Below are 23,258 nucleotides of genomic sequence, written 5' to 3' on the forward strand. Positions count from 1 at the left end.
AAGATGATCTAAAAATTTTAAATATATTTGCACCCAACACTGGAGCATTCGGGTAGATAAAGCAAGTATTATTAAAGCTAAAAAGAGAGATAAACCTCAATACAATAAAAGCTGGAGACTTCAACACCCCACTTTCAGCATTGGACAGAGCTTCCAGATAGAAAATAAATAATAATTAAAAAAAAAAAACATGAGCCATAATCTGCACTATAGACCAAATGTTCCTAATAGAACATTTAATTGAACAGTTGCAGGTTACACATTCTCCTCAGCACATGGATCATCCTCAGAAATAAGCCATATGTTAGGTCACAAAACAAGTCTTAACACTTTCAAAGTGTTAAGGTGAAATAATATCAAGCATCTTCTGTGATCACAATGGAATAAATCTATAAATCAATAAAAAGAGGGATTTCAGAAACGATACAAAAATGAAAATTAAACAATACACTCTTGAATGACAGTGTCCATATCTACAAGTGCATACATGAAAAAAGAAAAACTTTAAATAAACAACCTAATGAAGAAACCTAAAGAACTAGAAGAGCAAGAGCAAATCTAACCAAAATTAGTAAAAGTAAAGAAATAATGAAGAGCAGAGCAGAAAATAAATGAAATGAAAAAAAAATATACAAAAGATTGACAAAACAAAATTTAGTTTTTTGAAAAGCCAAACAAAATCAACAAACTTTTGGCCAGACTAAGTGAAAAAGAGAGAAGATCCAAATACATAAACTCCAAGATGAAAAAGTAGACACAACAAATAATGAGATCAAAGTTGTGTTAAAAAGTCTTCTGGTAAAGAAAACTCTAAGACCTGATGGCTTCACTCCTGAATTCAACCAAATATTTCAAGGAGAACTAATATTAATCCTACTCAGTATTTCAAAAAATAAAGACAAAGAAATACTTCCAAACTTATTCTATGAGACCTGTGTTACCCTGATACCAAACCCTGACAAAGATACATCAAGAAAAGAAAACTACAGGCCAATATCCCTGATGAATACTGATGCAAAAGTCCTCAACAAAATATTGGCAAACTAAATTCAACAATACATTTAAAATATCATTTATCCTGCCCACGTGGTATTTACCCCTGGCATGCAAGGATGATTCAGCATATGCAAATTAATCAATATGATACACCGTAATACAAAACAAAAGTCATGTGACCATTTCAATTGATGCTAAAAAAGCATTTGATAAAATTCAACTTCCTTTCATGATAAATACCTTCACCAGACTGGGTCGAGAAGGAACATACTTCAATATAATAAAAGCAAAATTTGACAGGTCCACAGCTAGTATCATGCTTAATATGGAAAAACTGAAGCGCTTCCTCTAAGATCTATGACATGACAAGGATGTCCACTTGTTTTTTTCTTTTTTGAAAAAGAATCTCCCTCTCTCACCCCGGCTGGAGTGCAGTGGCACAACCTCAGCTCACCGCAGCCTCCGCCTCTCAGGTTCCAGCAATTCTCCTGGTTCAAGCTCCCAAGTAGCTGGGATTAGAGGCATGTGCCAGCACACCCGACTAATTTTTGTATTTTTAGTAGAGACAGGGTTTCAACATTTTGGCCAGGCTGGTCTCGAACTCCTGACCTCAGCTAATCCACCCTCCTTGGCCTCCCAAAGTGCTAAGAATACAGGTGTGAGCCACTGTGCCTGGCCAAGGATGCCTACTTTTGCCACTACTATTAAACATAGTACTGGATGTCCTAGCTAATCAGACAAGAGAAAGAAGTAAAAGATGTCCAAATTAGAAATGAACAAGCCCAATTATCCTTGTTTGCAGATGATCTGATATTATATTTAGTAAAACCTCCCCAGAAAAACTATTAGAACTAATAAATTCAGTAAAGTAATCTTTATACAAAATCAACAACAAAAATCACATTCTGAAAAAGAAGTCAAGAAAGTAATCCCACTTACAACAGCTACAAATATAATATGATATCCAGGAATAAACAAAATAAGTGAAAGATCTCTATAATGAATACTATAAAACACTGAAGAAAGAAACTGCAGAGAACACCAAAAAAAATGAAAAGATATTCCACGTTCATTAATTAGAAGAATCAATATTGTTAAATTATCCATACCACCTAAAACAATCTACGGATTCAGTTCAATCCCTGTATACAATCATTATCAAAATACCAATAACATTCTTCACAGAAACAGAAAAAACAATCTTAACATTTCTGTGGAACCACAAAAGACCCAGAGTAGCCAAAGCTGAAAGAACAAAACTGAAGGCATCACATCCCCTGATTTCAAATTATACTACAGAGCTACAGTAACCAAAACAGAAGTGGCACTGACATGAAAAACAGACACACAGACTAATGAAACAGAATAGAGAACCCAGAAACAAATCCACATACCTATGGTGAACTTATTTTTGACCAAGTTGCCAATAACATTCACTGGGGGAAAAGACAATCACTTCAATAAATGGTGCCCAGAAAACTAGATATCTATATGTAGCAGAATGAAATTAGACCTCTATCTTTCACCATAAAAAAAAAAATTAAAATCGCTTAAAAACTTACATTTAAGACCTCACACTAGTAACTATTGCAAGAAAACATTAGAGAAACTCTCCGGTACATTGGTCTAGACAAAAATTTATTGAGTAATACACAGGCAACCAAAGCTAACCTGAACAAATGGGATCACATCAAGTTAATAAGCTTCCACAACAAAAATGAAACAATCAACAGAGGAAGAGATAACACAAAATATGGTGGGGGGGGAATATTTGCAAACTACCCATCTGACAAGGGATTAATAAACAGAATACGTAAGGTGCTCAGACAACTCTATAGGAAAAAACATAATGATCTGATTCAAAAATGGGTGAAAGATCTGAATAGACATTTCTCAAAAGAAGACATACAAATGGCACACAGGCATATGAAAAGATGCTCAGCATTATTCATCATCAGAGAACTGTAAATCAAAACTAAAATTAGTTATTATCTCACCCGAGTTAAAATGGCTTATATTCAAAAGACAGGTAATAATAAATGCTGGACTTCACCAGCATTGGTGAGTCTGTGGAGAAAAGGGAACCTTCGTATTTAATTTAATTATCTGTGTTATAACTTAGAAAAATAAAGTAGTTTTAAATATTTTTTCAAGTTATAACAAATACTTACAATTAAACCCAAAAGAAAACAGAACAGGACAATGAATCCACATGTTCCTATTACCCAGCCATCAAATTTTCATCATTCTTCAGACATCTTTTTAATGTCAAATGTTTCATAAATTCTAAGAAAAAAACCTATAATTCAGACTCATTAAACCTGTCTGGATCTTCAAAAGATTTCACCCTCTCCTCCCAGGGTGATAGAGTTCAAATTTAGTAGACTACCCTCCAGGAACTGACTTCTCTTCTCAATTTTAATTTTTGAAGTCCTCTCCTTTTAAAATCAAAGTCAGTATATCAAACTGGAGAGAGAGTTCCAAAGGTATTGCACTCGCCTCTGTTCCAATTACTTTCTCAGTGGTCTAGAAGATGAACTATTAACACGGGTAACAACATAGGTAAATCTTAAACATCATTATGCTAAGTGAAAGAAGCCACACATAAGGGAATATGGATTGTATGATTCCAGTTTTTAAAATATTCTCAGAGGCAGAACTAGAGGAGTAAAAATGGGGTCAGTGGTTGCCAAAAACTGGAGAGGAAGGGAGAAGATTGAATGAAAAGGAGTATAATGGAAATTTCTGTGTGACAGAAAGCTGTATATCTTGATTATGTTTGTGCATACATAATCATAATCAAATATATAAATGTTACATTGCATACATTTGCCATAATTCATCAAGCTGTACACTGAAGAGTGGATAATCTTACTCTACGTGAATTATACCTCAACATATCTAGTAATTATGACTTGAGTAATAAGAATATCATACCAAGACATTGCCTGATAGAGCAAATACAGTGGGACTACCAACTCCCAGATTGGAATAACATGTTATAAATGTAGTTAAAACTGGTGTTCGATTTAGGACAATAATTTTACAGTTTTCTTTCAGAGCAAGTTTGTAATCCTTTAAAATATGCTATATGTGTCTAGTTTCTAAAAAATTAAATGCAGTATTTGATACTAATAAATATTTCCTCTTATATATTTAAATCTACCATATGAACTTGATGAGATCTATTATAATCTACATATTTCTACACAAAGGATTAGATACTGTATACATTCCTGTGTCATTTACAATTTAGACAATATGCATTTTTCACAAATCATGAGGGAAATGCAAATAAAAGAACCACAATGAGATACCACCTTATCCCAGCCACAATGGCCAATAGTAAAAAATTAAAAAATAGATATTGGCATAAATGTGGTGAAAAGGGAATTCTTATATGCTGTTGGTGGGAATGCAAATTAGTACAATCTCTGTGAAAAACAGATGGAGATTTCTCAAAGAACTAACACAATCTACCATTCAACCCAGCAATCCCACTACTGCATGTAGACTCAAAGAAAAATAAATCTAAATGAATTAATGAAATAGTTTGTCCTTAATCATTGATGAAATCTTTGATGTTGGAAGTGAAGTTACATATGTTCTGATGTTATCATTTTAGTTTTTTTATTTGAAAGAAACATTTTAAATATTTCTTTTAAATTTTACTAGTGTTTGTTTTAATTAAATCATATCAATCACTGTAAAGTTTAGTTTTCTTCCTATCTCTTAACCTTTATATATTTGAGTGTTGATAAAACATATAGGCCTTTATATATTTAAGAGTTTAAATATATATATAATTTTTTATTATTATGCTTTAAGTTCTGGGGTACATGTGAAGAACGTGCAGGTTTGTTACATAGGTATACACATGCCATGGTGGTTTGCTGCACCCATCAACCCATCATCTACATTAGGTCTTTCTCCTAATACTATCACTCCCCTATCCTCCCATCCCCTGCTATCCCTCCCCTATCCCCCCATCCCCTGACAGGCCCTGGTATGCGATGTTCCCCTCCCTGTGTCCATGTGTTCTCATTGTTCAACTCCCACTTATGAGTGAGAACATGTGGTGTTTGGTTTTCTGTTCTTGTGTCTGTTTCCTGAAATGATGATTTCCAGCTTCATCCATGTCCCTGCAAAGGACATGAACTCATCCTCTTTCATGGCTGCATAATAGTCCATAGTGTATATGTGCAGCATTTTCTTTATCCAGTCTATCATTGACGACCATTTGGGTTGGTTCCAAGTGTTTGCATGAGATTATGTCCTACATTATCATATATATTCATCCCATTAAAATGATATATATATATATATATATATATATATATGTATATATATATACACACATATATATAAGTAATCCCCATTGTTTGAAATTACATAATGCTATCATTTGCTTGAAATTGTGATATTCCTAACCTTCTATGCTGTTCTATCAAACATGAACACACACACACACAAACATACACACACACACACACACACACACCCCCACACACACAGTCTCAATGGAAAAAAATATTTTCTATACACATTGCAGTTCATTTTTAGATTTGTTAGTGTGTAAACATTTTCAATTACCGAACAAAAAAGATTCCTCTTCCAAAAAGCGAGGTACATGTTGACATGTATGTCATCATTCATGAATAATCAATCATCATTCATGATTGAGAAACCATGCTATATTCTCACATAATTAGGTTTAGATACTAAAATATTTTAGTCCTGTTATATGATGTGCAAAGATATTTTAAATAACATTATATTCTCAGAAATAACATTATGTAAGTCTGATACTTCTTAATAATTTACTGTTTCTATTTACCCATTAATTTCAATGATTATATATCTTACAAGATTTTCAAAATAGAAAAATTATCACACATGATAAGAAAATGACATGTTTTTAAACCAGCCCTCTTCTATTTTTAGATAATTGAGATTATTGTTTCTTCTACCTTATAATCCACTTATTCAGAAATATCTTAAATTGCCAAGGGAGATACCTGTGGGTAAGTTGCTTTTGGAAATTTTCCAGGCAGGTAAGAATCAGGGAATTCAAAGTAGTACACAGAGCAGGAGAAATTAACTCACAGATCCAGATATAATTTAGGTCATGCACACAGGGGCTTGGCTGATCCTAAATGTACAGAATTATCTACTTCATGTTTCATAATCTCTTCTTTATTGTACTACATATGGAAGTTGCAATAAAAACTATTAAGCTAAAAAATACTTTATGAAAAATGTTACTTTCCACTACATTTTAATAAAAAATTACGGCGATTTCCAAGCTCTGTTCATTACTCTCTCTTTTTCTAGTCCAGTTTCTGCAATACTCTCTAAAGGGTCCTGTGGGCGTCTGAAAGATTGGTTTCAATATACATCAATAGACATTGAGGTTAACAGGAAACCATCTCTAAGTTGTGGTATAATTATTTTTATACTGAGAAATAGCACATATTTTATCGGTAGTGAAATTCATAATAAGAATGCAGAAATAAAAATGTTAATCCTACTAATAAACGGGAAAAATATTCTGCTAAATTTTTAAAAATAGGTGAGAAGTGATGAAATATTTAAAAATGTAACTCCAATGAGACATAAAAATATTTGATTTTTTTCAAGATACTTAGTAAAAAAGCATGCATTATGTTTCCACAAGCATTTTTTCAAACAATATTTTCTAACATTTCAAATTTAGTTATCACTATAGTCTTGTTCTCAGGGGGTCTACACTGCAGTTGTAAAAATAGGACAGGTCCTAAATCTACTTACAACATGAATGAAGGAGAAGAAATCCAAAAGTAATGAAGTTTATTTTAAAATGTCAAGATTACAGAGTTGGGAATTTGAGAGCTAAATTCAGATTTTAATATATATATATATATATTTGTATACCTTCTCTATAACTGTGTATTCATGTCTTCTAGAACTGTAACCATAAAAGCTTAGCAAGTGAAGAATTCCAGAACATAAGAAATTAGTTAAGGTATATTGATAAGTACCAGCAATACATCATTTCTTAAAACTCGTACACAATATTTTATGCATATTTAAAAATAAATGAAAAAATCAAGAAATGCCGAAATAGAGAGAAAAGGGCAGTTTTTCATAATCATTTGATACAATAGTGGTTTATCTTACCTCTACTACCAGTTGCTGAAGAGATGGTGATGCTACAGGACGTAGAGTAGAATTACCCCTTACAGGACTATGGAGGTTAATATAAGCCACAACATTTTTCTGAAGAACCGTCTTGAAATCCTGAAATAAAAAAAAAAAAAAGGATCTATCTGTGACACAGATAAATATATTCTACTTTTTTAGATGTTAAATAATGAACATTTCATACTTAAAATTATTACATTGCAGAATTACTTTCTTTAAAAAGTGGTCCTATGCGATTTAATAGTGTACACAAAGGTAATAAATGAATTTTAAACAAGAGTAGTAAGAGTTAGATATAACATACAATAAAATATTTCAAAACATGCACCTGACACAAGTCAAATTTTAATAGAAAATATTCTTCAAAGGTTAACAGTATGGATTCAACTACAGAATATGAATGTAACCTAATTTTGGAGTCATTGAATAAAAGAAGAGATATAGATAAACCACTTCAGTGATGAATAAAAACAGCCCTTTTCTTTTGAAGCAGTGAGCTACTCCGCACAAAATAATCCTGTATTATGAGCAAAATGGGGCATAATACAATGTAATCTTACAAATATTACCCTACAAAAAAAAGAATGCATTTCATGCACGTAAGCAGCACCAAATGATTCAATAGAATAGTTCTCCACTTCTCTTCTGCTCCTTACCCCGCAAAATTGAAGCTCACCGATCCTATTAATAAGGACCACTAAATTTTTCTGTTATTTCCCTGCTTTTTCATGCAGGCATTTAACAAATAATTGTCATGGTGGCAGTTTTACGGAAATGTCCTAAAAGATTACATTATATCATAACTTAGAAAAGTATCTTTCTTCTTCCAAAACTATGAAATGAAAGACTGCAAGGACTCCTATACCTATCAAATCGATACTTTCATTCTATTTTATTTTTTTCATTGTCAATTGACAGCTTAAAACTGTATAATTTTATGGAGTACAAAGTGATGTTACAATTTATGAATATAATGTGGAATAATTAAATTAAGCTGGTTAACATATTCATCACCCCAATACTTAACATTTTTTTGTGATGAGAACATATTACTCAACAAGTTTTAAAAGTAATATACTCTATTACTAAGTATATTCACCACACCACACAATATATATAGAAGTTGACCATTTTCTCCCCATTCCCTCCATACTCGAGACTGTAACCACATTCTACACCCTGTTCCAGATGCATAAAGAAAATGTGTTATACATACACAATGGAATACAATTTAGCCTTGAAAAACAAGAAACTTCTCTCCTTCTGATAACATGGATGGGATTGCAAAATATGTATACATATTGTATAATTATCCTAAGTAAAAGAAACCAGGGACAGAAACATAAATATTGCATGTTTTCACTGTTATTCATATTTTATGTTGAAAATTCAGCTATACCTCTGTAAGACGGCAGAAAAGACAATCATTCAAAATTAATAAACATGTTAAGCGCACATAAGTGATGAATTTTAAGCTTGAGTAATTTCTCCATAATATTGTTGAAAAAAAATCTGTTAAGTGCTATGAAAAATCAGCTTCTATTAACACATTATCACATAGACACTGTGTATATATTAGTCTATGTAATTCTCATGAAAACCTCAGAAGATAGGTAATTAGTAGACTCACTTGAGGTATCAAGTCTTAGAGAAGTTAACCATGCCTAAGACAACACGTTCTATGGTAGAGGGAATTTGAACTCTGACTTCTTTTACTCCAATATCTGTAATATTTCCACAATAGCCTCTGACAAATGAAGATTCTTTACAGAAATAAAATGGTACATTTTAAAGAATTTATTTAGCAAAATGTTACAATTTTCCTCAAAGACCAAGATTAGTATTGAATCAATTCTCTAATAATTCTGTATATAAATTCTATTGTTAAGTTTATTTGTCAACATTACCTAATCCTCTTAACTACAACTGTGGGTTTCCAGAGGTTTCTATGCAAGCAAAATTAAATGGGGCAATATGACATGTCAGTAAGGGCTTTCCTCATCCGCCTTCACAAAGGAATATATTTATAGCATAAATTAGTTTCAATCTAAAATAAACTCTTGCATTCTCTGGAGTAGATTTGATATGACTAGGCAAAACACGAAAGCTAGCAGTTTTCCAAATTTCAATTGGATGGTTACAAAATGGCTTCATGAATTGCATTGAAACATTCTGGTGAGACACAGTAAATTATAAAAATACATTTTATAAGCCAATAATCAAATGTATATTATTTACCATTTGCATTACTCATATGTCTTTGCGCATCTAGTCATCTAAAATGCCAGAAAATGACTGAATGTATAACCAGTTGCCAAATGTGAATATACCTATAAACATTCAAACACATTGATACTTGTTTTGAATAGGAATAACCTTTCTAACAAAATTTTTTCCTGTGAACTCTCACATTGTAGTTGTTGTGTTTTTGGCATTATTGACTAAGAAAATACACAGTTATTGAAAGGTATAATGACTTCACAAAAACTTAAAAATGAATGTGTATTAACCACAAAAATATCAGCTTAATTTGACAAAAACTATTGCTCACACACATGCAAGAACACATTGATTCAACTTACAGACTCTGACAATTGATGCTCAACTAACTTCATAATAAATTTTCCTATGTACTGGGGTTTAAGACGTTTATGTTAGAAACTACTAGTTTAGACAAGACTACTTGAAAACATAGTTCAGAAATATACATATTAATTTAGAATTAACATAAATTAATTGTGAAAGTTACTAGATAGGTAAATAAAAGACCTAAAATATAGTTTGATATAGCAAAATACATCTTTGGAATTTGAAAAGAATCTTTGAGGCATTTTAAAGATGTGTGCTTTATTGTTACAGGGATATTCAAACATTAATTTCATTGTTTCTGATTTACTAATAATGGTGCAGATTACAAACATTTTCCCTAAATTGGTCTTTAACTTGTTTACCAATCTCTAAAGTAATTTGGAATATGAGTTTGAGAGGTTCGTTTGGTTATTTCATTTCCAGCTTACTTGCAAATTTGTCAACTTAAAAATATTCTTTAAGCAGTGGAATTTTTTCATTTGCATTCATTCATTTTGAATATGGCTTAAACATTCACACCACTCATTTGCATACAGAAAAGCATTCCAATTTGCAATGTGTGAATCTTGATGAATTTTACACTGAAAAAATTTTCTCATCTTTAAGTCTTTTCTTTCCCTCAAATTAAAAAAGATACTTGCTATTTTCTTTTCTATACCTTTTTAAAATATTTTCTTTGATTTAATATATTTTCTCTTTTTTGCATGATTAAAAATAAAAATGTAGCAAAATAATTTCTTATTAAATTTTTCTTCTCAAAGCTAAAGTAGTGGAAAAAACGATAATATTAAATTATTTTACTTTCCTAGTAAAATTGTCTATTTTACTGGTCTACATATTTGGTCTATATATGTCTTCTGAACCTTGTTTTTAAGACAAATCCCAAAAGTAAATAGAATTTCTATTGATCCAGTTGTCAGTTATCATATTCCATTAAAATACAGTGCATTTATGAGACACAGACCTTTCAGAAGCATTTGAGACTTAAAACTCTCCAATATTCCAGTGGTCTTCTAACTGTACCTCATTGCATGCTAGATTTCATTTGGATACAGGTTTCCTGAAGTGGTTAGGGAGGCAGGTAGGCAACAGACAGGCAGGTAGGAAGCAAAGGTAGAGAGATAAGGGTGAAGGGTGGAGTGGTACAAGGAGGAAAAATGGAGTGAGGAAGGAAGGACAGTAACTGCTATTTTACATTCAATATCCATAGTGTATAGATAAAATATAACACTAAGGTAATGAACATTTAATATGAGATTGTTCCCTAATTCCAGATAATTCCTAGAAAGTGTAGAAAAAGAAAGAGAATATGCATCATCTGGCCCTTCTTTTGTCCAGTGCCTGTCGACCTGTCTTCTAAGGAGAAATACATCATCAGGTAAACACTGTGATGTGCTAGATCGTATCAGGGTTTGTAAGTCTGGTAACAACAGGGACAAGATACTTGCAGGTCACAGGTAGTTTGCTGTGGTTAGCTCTAATTTCCTCTTATTCTTATGAGCCATCTCAGCAAACCAGTCATGTGACATTTTGGTTGAGAAGCACGTTATTGCCCTGGGCTTCCACAATTTAACTTCATCTACTTTAGCAAATTAAGAAAAACACTGTAATTAATGTATATTTTGTTTTACCTCTCCCCATTCGTATGAGCCAATATTGCCAAAAGCTGTTCCTCCCCAAGAACAGAAAACAATAGTTCGGTCTGGTCTCCACCCTCTTTTAACTTTTGGCATCAAGGCACGAATAAACGCTGTGATTATCGCAGTACTACTGGCCCATTCTTGTCCATTATAACTGTGTGCAGTATGATGATGGCTGCCAACTATGATATACCGGTCTGAAAATAGAAAGGGACAAGAGCCATTTAAAAAAATATAAACCTCAACAATAAATCTAATGATATTTACATAATCCTGTTGCACAACTGAGCAATAATTAAGCAAAATTGTTCTAATAGTTAAGACTATTTTAATATTTTTGCCCACTGTCTTAATTCACACATCTGTGTATAGAAAAGCAGAGGCAGCTGCTGAACCCAATTATGAAAGCAAAGCTTAGATTCACATTACCCTCCTTTATAACATGAATATTAATTAATGAAGCATACAAATATGCCACAATGAAACCCTTCTCTAACATTTTTCCAGAATCAGAGTAGGAAGTGCCCTGTAAACAATGTATGTATGCTCAGTAAATATTAACAAACTATTAATACATTTGAGAAAGCACTTGTTCAGTAGCTTTAAATATTAAAAATATAGTAGTCATGTATGGATTCTGCAATAAATTAATTGCATAGGGAATTAATTATAGCTTCCAACTTATAATTTCCGGACCTCTCCTTTCTGTGAAGAAAAAATAAAATTCACCAATATCAAAAGTCATTCAGCTGTTGTAAAAGTTGCCATTGTACACATTTTATTTCACACAGCCATTCAGAATGTATTAGATACACTACAGGAGAGCCTTCCTTTCACATGGAAGTAGCCTATTCAATGTATATTACCAAATATTTTCAAGAATAAAGCTGAAAATGCCCCTTGAGAGTTTCCTCTGATTTTGTTGTCAGTGAGTGTTACTGGTATTAATAACATATCTGAATTGAATGACCAATTATCCTCATTAATCTGTGCAAAAATTTTTCTTCATCGAACATCATTTTACTTGATGGTAAATTGTGCAGACCCAGAATCCAGCCTGTTTGTGTTTGAATCCAGCTTTGCAAGTCACTAGTTGTATAGCCTTGAAAAGCTTATTTTAACTTTCAACATCTTAGTTTTTTCATCTCTAAGATAGGAAAACAAATAGTACATCCTCAATTTAGTTGTTTTGAGTTTGAGAAGTTACTATTTGTCTTCCACTTTGAACAATGCCTACCACAAAGCAGGTCTTACACGTGTGGAATAAATAAATCATCCTTTGACTTACAACACCAGAAAGCTACCTTACAAAAAATGCCACAGTATGAAGATATTTTAGTTTTCCATATGGAAACTGGCAATGGATTTGATCTGCCAACATTTTATTAAGATTTAATTAATGGTATACGTAGTGTGTCTGTAAATGCTGAAAACTCAAAAATTTATTCACTTCTCTACCATAAGTCTCAAAGTTTTGCTTGGAATTTTCTGCCTTCTAAATAAAACATATCTAAGAAACAATGCTAATTGATGATTGTTTCTAATCTTCAAAGCCATTAAATAAAAAGTCAAGTAAATAAAGTCAATTTTTTTTTTTTGGTAAAATTCAAATAAGCAACATTTGAGAATGTTTGCATATTTTACACTGAAGAATACTAATTGTAAAATTGATTTTTTAATTCTAGGAGCTTATTTGGTACATTGAATTTTCTTCATTCTAAAGCTAGTATAATCTGTACAACTGGGTTTTCCAATAGCAACTTGCAAATGTATCAATGATGATAAATATTCTAGTGCATCAGTTGAGAACTTTATATTGGAAATCTATTAAAATTCAATAGTAACAATTTTCAAATTTATTTATATCTTGTATTTAAAGACACTATGATCAGATGTTGTTCAACATTGTAACTGTAAAGAAATCAGAGAAACTAAATGGCTTTCATGAATTTTGTAAGAGTTGGCCAGCAAGAAACCGGGAGGCTATAAAACTTGATCTTAAAATTCTGAGCTAGCAACTAGGTCAATTTTATGAAAGCCATGGAGAATAATAATTCTCCAAGGAGAAACTGAGTAAATATCTCATAATCAATAGAAGTAGCAAAAGTATAATAAAAAGATTGTTATATGCTACACTGTGTAACAGGCACATCATATAGTAATATGTGATTCAGCTTTACAATGTGTTTGGAAGTATTGCTATTAATGTCTTAATATATGGCATTTATTTTTACTTGTTTTAGCCTACATAACATCTGAAGAGTCCATCAGTAGTCCCTAACAAAGTGTAAAATTATTTAAACATCTAACAGGTGACCTTTTGACCTTTGCTTTTTGTCCTTTTTTTTTTTTTTTTTTTTTTTTTTGAGACAGTCTTGCTCTGTTGCCCAGGCTAGAGAGCAGTGGCGTAATCTCAGCTAACCGCAACCTCTGCCTCCCAGGATCAAGGGATCCTCCTGCCTCAGACTCCCAAGTAGCTGCAGGTGACCATTTTTACAAGCACCTTCAAAACGTAAAGCCATGTAGACATTTGACAAACTTGGCAATGGACCAAGGATACAGAGTGGGACTTAGATTAAAACTGGACAACTAAATTTGGAGACCAAATTTTCATTTTAAAAAAAAAAAAAAGAAAAGAAAAGGAAAACACTTAATAGCTAAAATCTTTCTTGGCCAGGCACAATGGCTCACACATGTAATCCCAGAACTTTGGGAGGCCAAGGTGGGTGGATCCTATGAGGCCAGGAATTCAAGACCAACTTGGCTAACATGGCAAAACCCTGTCTCTACTAAAAATATAAAATAAAAAAATTAGCTGCGCATGGTGGCAGGCACCAGAGTCTCAGCTACTTAAGAGGCTGAGGCACAAGAATTGCTTGAACTCAGGAGGCACATGTTGCAGTGAGGAAAAAAATAATTTTTTAAAATGTCTTCTTGATAAAATTTTCAACAGTGTTGTGATGAATATACAAAAAAAAAAAAAAAAAAGGTTTGGCTTTTGTAGAACATGCCAGTTTACCAAATCTAAACTCTGTTTGTTTCATCTCCTCCTGAGAGACCCCCACCTCTCTCTCTCTCTCTCTCTCTCTCTCTCTCTCTCTCTCTCTCTAAGATTCATTTTTGAAGAGATATGGTAGGAAAGAGAATAAAGACCTACTTCTTAGTTACAAAGTTATCTAATTTAAGAGTGGGACAAATTTCTAGCTATATCTAAAGTAGAATATTTAAGTGTGATATTAAATTAAGACAGAGCATTTCCTTGTAAAGTTTCATATAAAGTGTAGATTATAAGTATCTAACCCTACTTACCTGGAGACGTCAAGCCCATTACATATCCAACAATGTTAGTTACTGTTTTCAATTTTGTGACTGTCTGAACTTGCATGCTGACGACTCTTATTTCTGAAAAAACAAAAATTTAAAGACTTTTGTTTCTTTATATTTTATTGTATTTTTTAAATCTTAAAATTTATTTATCCAATATCACCAGCAAAAGAATTTCACAGAATAGAATGTTCTCAGCCAAAGTTATACTTTTTTTTGACAAATATTTATTCAATACTTGGTGCAGATTCTATTTTAGGTGCTTGTTATGCAATGATGACTAAGATACAATTGCTAGCCTATTTGAACCTCTGAGCCATAAATAGGCACTTCTAAACCTCACATTCAGTGCTGCAATGGGGGTTCATTATGAGAGCATTCAGAAGACCTTCAGGAGATATGGGCAACACATACTTTTAAAAAGGAAAAAATAGATTAAAACATTTCCAAAGAATATTGAATACATTTCTATTTTCAGATAAAGAACATGTGTTTGATAACCTTTTCAGTGTGACTCACTATTTAATTAACACTTTAAAAATGGTAAATAAAGCATTACACAACATGAAAGGATAAAGATTCTTAAAGCTGTACATGTTTTCATATATTGGAGTTTTTATTTGTATTGAGGTTTGTAGGCCCTTACCTCTATTCTAAATCTATACTAATTGCTCTACCTCTTTGAATTTTTTTCTGTTTATGTTTGATATTCAAAAATTTTGCAAATAAGGCAAAGATACCAATCAGGAGGGGCTCTAGTCACAGAATTGACACAGTCTCTGGAGGTGAAATGTGTTAATCCTGTATTTGACGGGATCCTGAGAAGTCTGGGTTGGGAAGTTGTTCTCAGTGTCTTTAAAGTTTTCCTTAAAGCAGAGATTTAAGGGTAGCCAGGTGGGAGTGTCAGGGCATTGTGGCAAATTTGAAAGCAGCTAATGCAAAGTAGGCACATGATACTGGCAGGCCCACAAATGTCGCTTCTTACTGGTAGATAAAAATTGTAATAATAAATATGTTACTTCTTTCCCTCAATGTACCCTTTCAAACAAATTACATGGAAAATCAGTACCCTGAATCCGTTAAAATAATAACCAAAAGAAAAAGAAAGAGGCCTTTAGAGAATCCCTGAGTTTCTTATCTGTCTGTGAGTAAATCTACTTAGAGCCTGAGCACTGTGCTTTTAATTTAGGTACTATGCATTTTGGTTTGTTTTCAATTAACAGACGTTGTTTTTTAGAGCATTTTAGTTTTACAAAAATACTGAGCAGAAAGTACACAGTTCCAAAATACCCTCTCTCTCCCAAGTTCCTATTATTAATACCTTGCATTGCTGTGGAATGTTTGATTGACACATTAAGTATATACATACACACATATGCATTCAAGGCTACACATTTTCTCTGTGGCTATAGCATATTAATTTTTATATATGGTCTTATTATATCACAGATTCTCAATTTTTAAAACTTCTATTTTAATTTCTTCTATAGTATGTGTATTAATTCAAATAATTTTCAAATAATGGCATATAATGTGTGAATTACTGTTTTGATATTGATATATAACTTTTAATTTATGAAGAAAAAGCAAGGTCTGTGTGCTACCTTGATATTAGGTGAGATTTATTTTGTGACCCTTTAGGCTATTGTATCTGATACATAGAGAATTAAATTTTTCAGTAAGCATTTTATGAAGGATATGCATTGGAATAGGAAAATTCATGGGAGCAGCAATCCATATATTTGTCCCGGAGGTCAAATTTTAAAATATTGTGGCTACAAACTTACCAATTAAACTATATGTTTGCTCTGTTAATTACTGAAACATGTTAAAGTTTCCTAAAATAATATACAGTTTATCAATTTATTCTGGCAATACCACAAAAGTTTTTTCACATATTTTTAGACAGGTTTGATAGTTTTACACAAGCTTGGAATTACTACATCTTTCTGATGAACTATTCCACACAATTCTACTCTATCCCAAACTTCTTTTCCTAAAGTCATCTCCTCCTTCCCTCTGCTTGATATTAACATAATTGCTCCGTCTTTCTCTAGGTGGTTATTTCTCGGATACATTTTTTCCCAGTACTGCATTTCCTTTTGCCAGGCATCCCAAAGACATCTCCGGCATGGGGACAATTTTCATGCTACTTGTTTGGCCCACAGTTTCTATAGTATGATTGTAGAGAACATTCTAAGACAGGATTTTGGATTTTGAAAGGTAGATTTTTAAAGTTTTTTAATCACCCAGAGCTCAAGAAGAAGAAAGCTTTCCTCTATTATGGGTGGGTTTATTTGTTTCTAGTCTTTCCATGCCCACACTATACCCATCATTTGATATAGAGGTCTTCCAGCTCCCTGCCTCCATGGGAACGTGACCATGTCTTCTGTCCCACTGTGTGTACTATATTCCCATTCTAATTTTATCAACTTCTCAATACCAGGCAAACAAAGCTGCAACTCTTTTACTTACTTCCCTGATTGTTAATTCTGTCTTCATTTTTGCTTCTGTTTATTGGGCTATATTTTAGTTTATTTTTTGAGAACTGCTTTTAAATTTCCTTCAGAGATCTTAAACATTTGTACAGAAATATTTCAAATTATTTTATTCTGCCTTCTACATCTTGAGGTCTAGAACTATTTAAAAGAAGCACAGAGGTTGGAGAAAATAAACATAATCTTTTGCTCTGGGAAGAATGCTATATTTATACTGAATCCTTCCAACTGACAAAAGGACTTCCTTATGTATCCCCAGGCAAAGACTAGGTCAAAATAATGACATATTTACACAGCAAAGAGCTACTTTTCATCTCTTTATTAACATTTCACATATGTGCTGATCCTGATGCATATTGTTTTATATCATTCCATACTCATGTTTGAACATAAATATTCATAGAGTCTGTTTTTCTTCACTAGAATCAGCACCATGATCACATTTTAAATTTTAGTAATAAATATCAGAAAAATCATGAATAAACTTGCTCTAAAGACTCATCTGCTGCTGTTGGCATTGCTAATTTAAACAACCCATTGGTAAGACAATATTACTTTTCATAGCAATAACAATAGCAATCCTGTACTTTGAAATTTATCCTACAGGAATAATTCAACTCTCTGCAGTATAATCTATAATAGCAATTACAGAAAACAACATAAACATCTGAAACAGGGAAATGACTTAGAAAATTGTGATAAAATGTGTGCCTGTTAAAATGTAAAAAGAGTATGTAGAAACATGGATACAGTATAAGTGAAAAGAACAGAATACGGAAGGATAAACATAATGATTGAACTTAGGTAAAAATGCGTATGATTATGAGCAAACAATGAAAAAGTAGAGACTAAATACTGGAACAGAAATTGGGTTTAGCTGGCCTTCCCATCTTTGCTAGAGGGAGGTACTGTTGTAAAAAGGTTTGAACAAACCTGCACTCTGGGGTATTTTTTCTATTCCAAATCCCCAGGGATGATGGAATTAAAACCTAGAGAGGCTGTCTCCTTCTAGTGCAGCACCTGAAACATTGAACTCTTTTTCAGTGTAGAAACGTTTAGAATTTTTCTCTTTATTTTTGTGCTTTTTGAATTTAACAATAAAATGTTTAGGTGTGTTTTTTCCTTTTTTTCTGGAAAGATTATTATTTCTTTTTGAACCATTTTCTCTCTTACCTTTTTTCCTTCTTCTAATATTGTTTCTAGAACTTGTAGCTGTATTTTGTATTTCTCTATTTATCCTTTTCTATGCCTCTCTGGATCTAAAAGGTCAATCTGATCTCCCAGCTCTTGAATTTATTTTTCAGTTAGCTCTCTCTGACTGTATCTATCTACGTACCCTATCAATTACTATATTTCTTTTAACTCTCTTACATTCCATATCTATTATTTCCTCTCATTTCTTAATGTTTTCTTATTTTTGTTATATACTGCTAACACATTTTATTCCCTTTTTGAGATTAATGCTTATTTTAAATTCTTGTACCATGTGTTCCAATATGGTAACTTTGGGTGATATATGTATATATTGTGCTAATTTTCTTTTATGGTGGTTATAGACCTCAGAATCTAGTTATTTTGGCTTGTGGTCCAGCATGGTATATCAGGGCCCAAGGATGGTGAGGATAGTGTCTAAGTGTGTGTGTGTGTGTGTGTGTGTGTGTGTGTGTACATGTGTACCTATGTGTGACAAGGCCTTAATATGAGGAGGAAAGCAAATGCCAGGGGAAACAGTGCAATGAGATAAGCCATGGAAGCAAAGTGAGAAGGCCACCTGCAGTGAAAAGCTGCATAACATGTAGTGTGAGAGCCTGGGTAGCGTGAGGAAGTTAACCGCATTGTGGTAAGGAAAGCCAGAACAGTGGATATGCAGTGAATAGCCTGAATGAAGCAGTGCCTGGGGCTGGATCCATTGTGAAGGACGTAATGGCATCAGTTGATTAAATGCAAAGAATCTAATTACATAAGTAAATATATTCTGCATAATGAGAAGCCAATTTCTAACTGCTAGAGAAAAGATTTACAAACATGAAAAGATAAATAAAACTCAATATTGATATGTTCTCATGGTTATACATATATATTTAAATTTATTTTAATTATATTTATATTATAAAATTTAATATATTTTAATTATATATTATATATAAAAAATGAGAACATATCAATTTATATTAATTTATATTTTTATACATATAAAACCATGAGAACATATCTACATACATGTTGTTGATTATATACATATCTATATATATTCATGAGAACATACATATATACAAAACTCTGTGTGTGTGTGTAACACCCATGGACATAGATTTAAAGGTAAATATAGCTATAAATATGAGTGTATAGATATATTTTTATATATTTACATAAAAATATAACATCAAAATATATTTTCCTAGTTTTGTTCACTGAGTGGTATGAAGAGAAGCAACATCTCAATAGCAATGGATGAATCCAGATCTGATTTTCTAAACACCATTTTCCACTCAAAGGACCTAGACTCTTTGGAGAAATGGCTGATAACAGAGCTGGCACAGGAAAAGTACAAGATGATTCGGTACTTCTTATGGTGCCAAAAACTAAGGAAATACACAAAGAATAATGAGTGTATGTCAAAGGACACAGAACCCAGCTGAAGCTGCTATTATTGGCTAATATTTGTCAATTTGAGTATCAAAGTAAAAATAATACTCATTTACAATCAACTGAATCTATTATGAATATAAATCCTAATTAAGTAATGACTCAATACTGGCAGGTATAAATTAAAAAATACAAACAAATAAATAGTAAAAAGAAAAATAATCTTCTTTACAGTGGAATGTTAACAAATGAGTATAGAAAATATGATAAAATCGCAGCTGGCAGTGGTGGCTCATGCCTGTCATTCTAAAGCTTTGAGAGGATCCCTTGAGGCCATGAGTTTGAGATCAGCGTGAGCAACATAGCAAGACCTTGTCTCTATAAAATTCAAAATAAATAAATTAGCCAGACATTGTGGTTCATGCCTCTTGTCTCAGTTACTCAGAGACCGAGGCAGGAGGATCATTTGAGCCAAAGAATTCATGGCTGCAGTTAGCTATAATGGTGCCACTGCACTGCAGTGACAGACTGAAATTCTCTTAAAAAAAAAAAAAAAAAAAGGAAATTCAAGTCACCATAGAAATGACTGAGCAACAAGCATCGGTGAACACAAATACTAGTGGCTAGAGATAGCAGTGGTTTGGTGCAGGATACTACATGATTTCAAATGCTTATTGAGTATAAAAGAAAACGAATATGTAAAGTAACTTCAATAAGGAGACCTGGTAGCCACCACTTTAATCAAGTGATCAAAGGTAGTAGCATCCCTAGATATGGGACAAACTGAAACAGAGTGAGGACATCTGCTTTTAAGAGCTGAAGAAGATACATTGGTAGAGCCTGAGTAGAGTAAGAAGTTAACTACATTGTGATAGGGGGGCAGGTGGAACATTTGATGTAGGATGAATAGCCCATATTAGACAGTGGCAAAGGTTGTATCCATTGTGGAGGGAGTAATGGCATCAACTGATTACATACAAGGGAATTAATTATTTCCTGGTACATGGTAATATCATCAACAGGCTCACAAAATGCAATGAGAAAAACATACTCTCACTTCTACAGCATTACTGTTAAAGATTCAGAGCCTGAATATCCCCATATGAGAAAACATCAGATAGACCCAGATTGGGGGGGACAATTCTGTAGATAATTAATATGGAATCTTCAAAGGTAGCAAAGCCAAAGAAGTCAAGAAAAGACAGAAACTCTTCCAGGTTGAAGAAAACAAAGGACTTGACAACTTGGTGCAACAGATGTTCCCACTTTGGATCTTTTTGTAATTTAGGATATCACTGGGAAAATTGGAAAACGTTGAATTGAATCTGTGGAATTCATGGTAGTATTGTATGAATGATTAATTCCTGATTGTGACAGTCCTGTCATCTGTGTAGGAGTATGCCATTGTTTGTGAGATAATTCAGATATTCACTATGGTTGTAAGATAGTTAAGAAATTTTTATTCTTGCAACTTTTCTGTAAATTTATTTCAAAATTAAAAAAAAAATCACGGTTGAAGGTTGTAATTAGAAAGTCCTGGAGAATATTTAGGAGCAGTTAATTACTCAAAAAGTTGCTCTGTGTGTGTGTGTGTGTGTGTGTGTGTGTGTGTGTGTGTGTGTATGTATGTATTGCAAGTTAAAAATTATATTTCTAGCTCACATTTACCAATTTCTGCCTTTCATGTAAAGTTTGATGACAGCTTTAATTACGACAAGTGAAGTTTAAAAGATTTCACAGTATAAAAATGTGTTCCACTCAGAGAACATTTGTATTCAAATAAGGTGAGGGGTGTCAGAGCTAAGAGACATGAAATAGCTGCCTCTGTCTATCCCTTAATTTCATCCCGTGCAGAGAAAAAGAACTACTGCCAATTTCATGGTCCAGAGATGATTCTGTCTTGCATTTTTGTTGCAATTATTAAGAATCAGATTAATTGGTACCCAATCTTCTTCTTCCGTGATAACTAACAAAGCTTCATTTCCACCTGTATTGTGAAAATTATACCAAAATTCTAGAAAAAAAATTCCAAACTCAGAGAAATTTGAAGAAAAACACTTGGCTGCTAACTCCATGTTTCAGTTCCAGTAATTACACTTTGCTAGTTTCCTAGGCATAGTTCTTCTAGAGTCTCTAAGTTTAACTGAATATTTGTCGCATTATTTATCCTGGAGCTTCTTTCTTGCTGACCTGGCTCTAGAAAATAACTTCTAGGACTGGAGCTCCAGATTGTTCTTTTTTTTTTCTTCAATTTTCCTAATCCTCATGGGGACTAGAATCTGTTCTAGAGGCACTGTTTTGATGATCAAGGTGCTGTAATCTGCAGATATTGTTCCTAAATGCCAACCGTTTGCCTGAAAAATCTGAATATAAACTGCTTCTAGATTCCATGCCATTATAACTTGTATAGTTTCAAGGACATATAGCTATTCCCTGATTCTCTAATACACACATACACATTTTCACATCCATATGTGCAAGTACTCATGTGAGTTTCCATACTTTTGGAAAAACAATTAATGTTGAATTAAATTATATTCTTTTTATTTAGTGAAATTATCTAAACAGGAAGATCTTTTAAAGAATATGAATCCCAGAAAAAATAACTTTTACTCTCTTTGTATTCCTTAGAAATGTAAAAATTGACATTTTTTTCTCATCTGTCTACCAAACACTTCCACAAATCATAAATCATAAAATTAGTCAGAAGACTAATCATCTGAAGCATTATCTTTGCTGTATACTCTCTATTTGTCCATTCAGATCGATTTGCCACCCTTCATTAACCTCTACCTTGAGAGAAAGACCTCTATGAACTACATCTACTTGGTTCTTTCATTCTTTGGCCTCGGGTTTACTTTACCCAGTAGAAAGCATCAGCAAGAGACCAGCAGTTTGGATTAAGTGAACGACTGGAGTATTTATTCTCCAGGACCCTCCCTGGCAGTCCACTCTAGGCAGTGACAACTCTACCTGACCGAAAGCCACAGTCTTCTCTCATAGCTACAGTGCTTCCCAGTTTCTTCGACTGCTCTCTTTTCTTATCCTTTCAGGTTTACGGGTAGTAGCAATGACTAGACCTGGTTTAGAGGCAGTAGCAACAGTGCCCTTTTCTATTTCGCTTTCCCTGTCCATACCACGTGCGTAAGCACTTGATTAAATCCTTTTAAATTGCACATTTTGAGTGCATCCTTTTTTTTCCTGATGAAAACCTGATTTACATGTCAATCACTCTACATAATTTTCTGAGTCCATATTTGTTGCCAGAAAATAAATGGATGGACAGGAAGAGAAGACAGTCTTTACTAGAAATACGGTACACTAGGATATCAGATTAATCCGCCCACTGGTAATAACTAATAATGCCAAATAAAATGCAAAACAAATCTTGTTAACAGCATCAAAGAATTCGCAAGGAGTTAAGAAAGTATTGGGTCAAAAT

At 32.9% G+C, this 23,258-nt stretch overlaps 1 protein-coding gene across 7 annotated transcripts in view; it reads right to left on the minus strand.

Moving 5' to 3' along the window:
* The window catches only part of NAALADL2 (N-acetylated alpha-linked acidic dipeptidase like 2), a 1,288,446-nt gene that overhangs the window by 332,659 nt on the left and 932,529 nt on the right, over positions 1-23,258 (minus strand). For all 7 annotated transcript variants that reach the window (XM_074405415.1, XM_074405414.1, XM_074405412.1 and 4 more), the window contains 3 exons: positions 14,718-14,810; positions 11,400-11,605; positions 7,156-7,275 (listed from right to left, as the gene is read on the minus strand). In XM_074405415.1, coding sequence (XP_074261516.1) covers positions 7,156-7,275; positions 11,400-11,605; positions 14,718-14,810 — 419 coding nt within the window. The remainder of the gene's footprint in view (positions 1-7,155; positions 7,276-11,399; positions 11,606-14,717; positions 14,811-23,258) is intronic.

Source organism: Saimiri boliviensis, chromosome 9 (genome assembly GCF_048565385.1).
Source record: "Saimiri boliviensis isolate mSaiBol1 chromosome 9, mSaiBol1.pri, whole genome shotgun sequence".
Taxonomy (NCBI): domain Eukaryota; kingdom Metazoa; phylum Chordata; class Mammalia; order Primates; family Cebidae; genus Saimiri; species Saimiri boliviensis.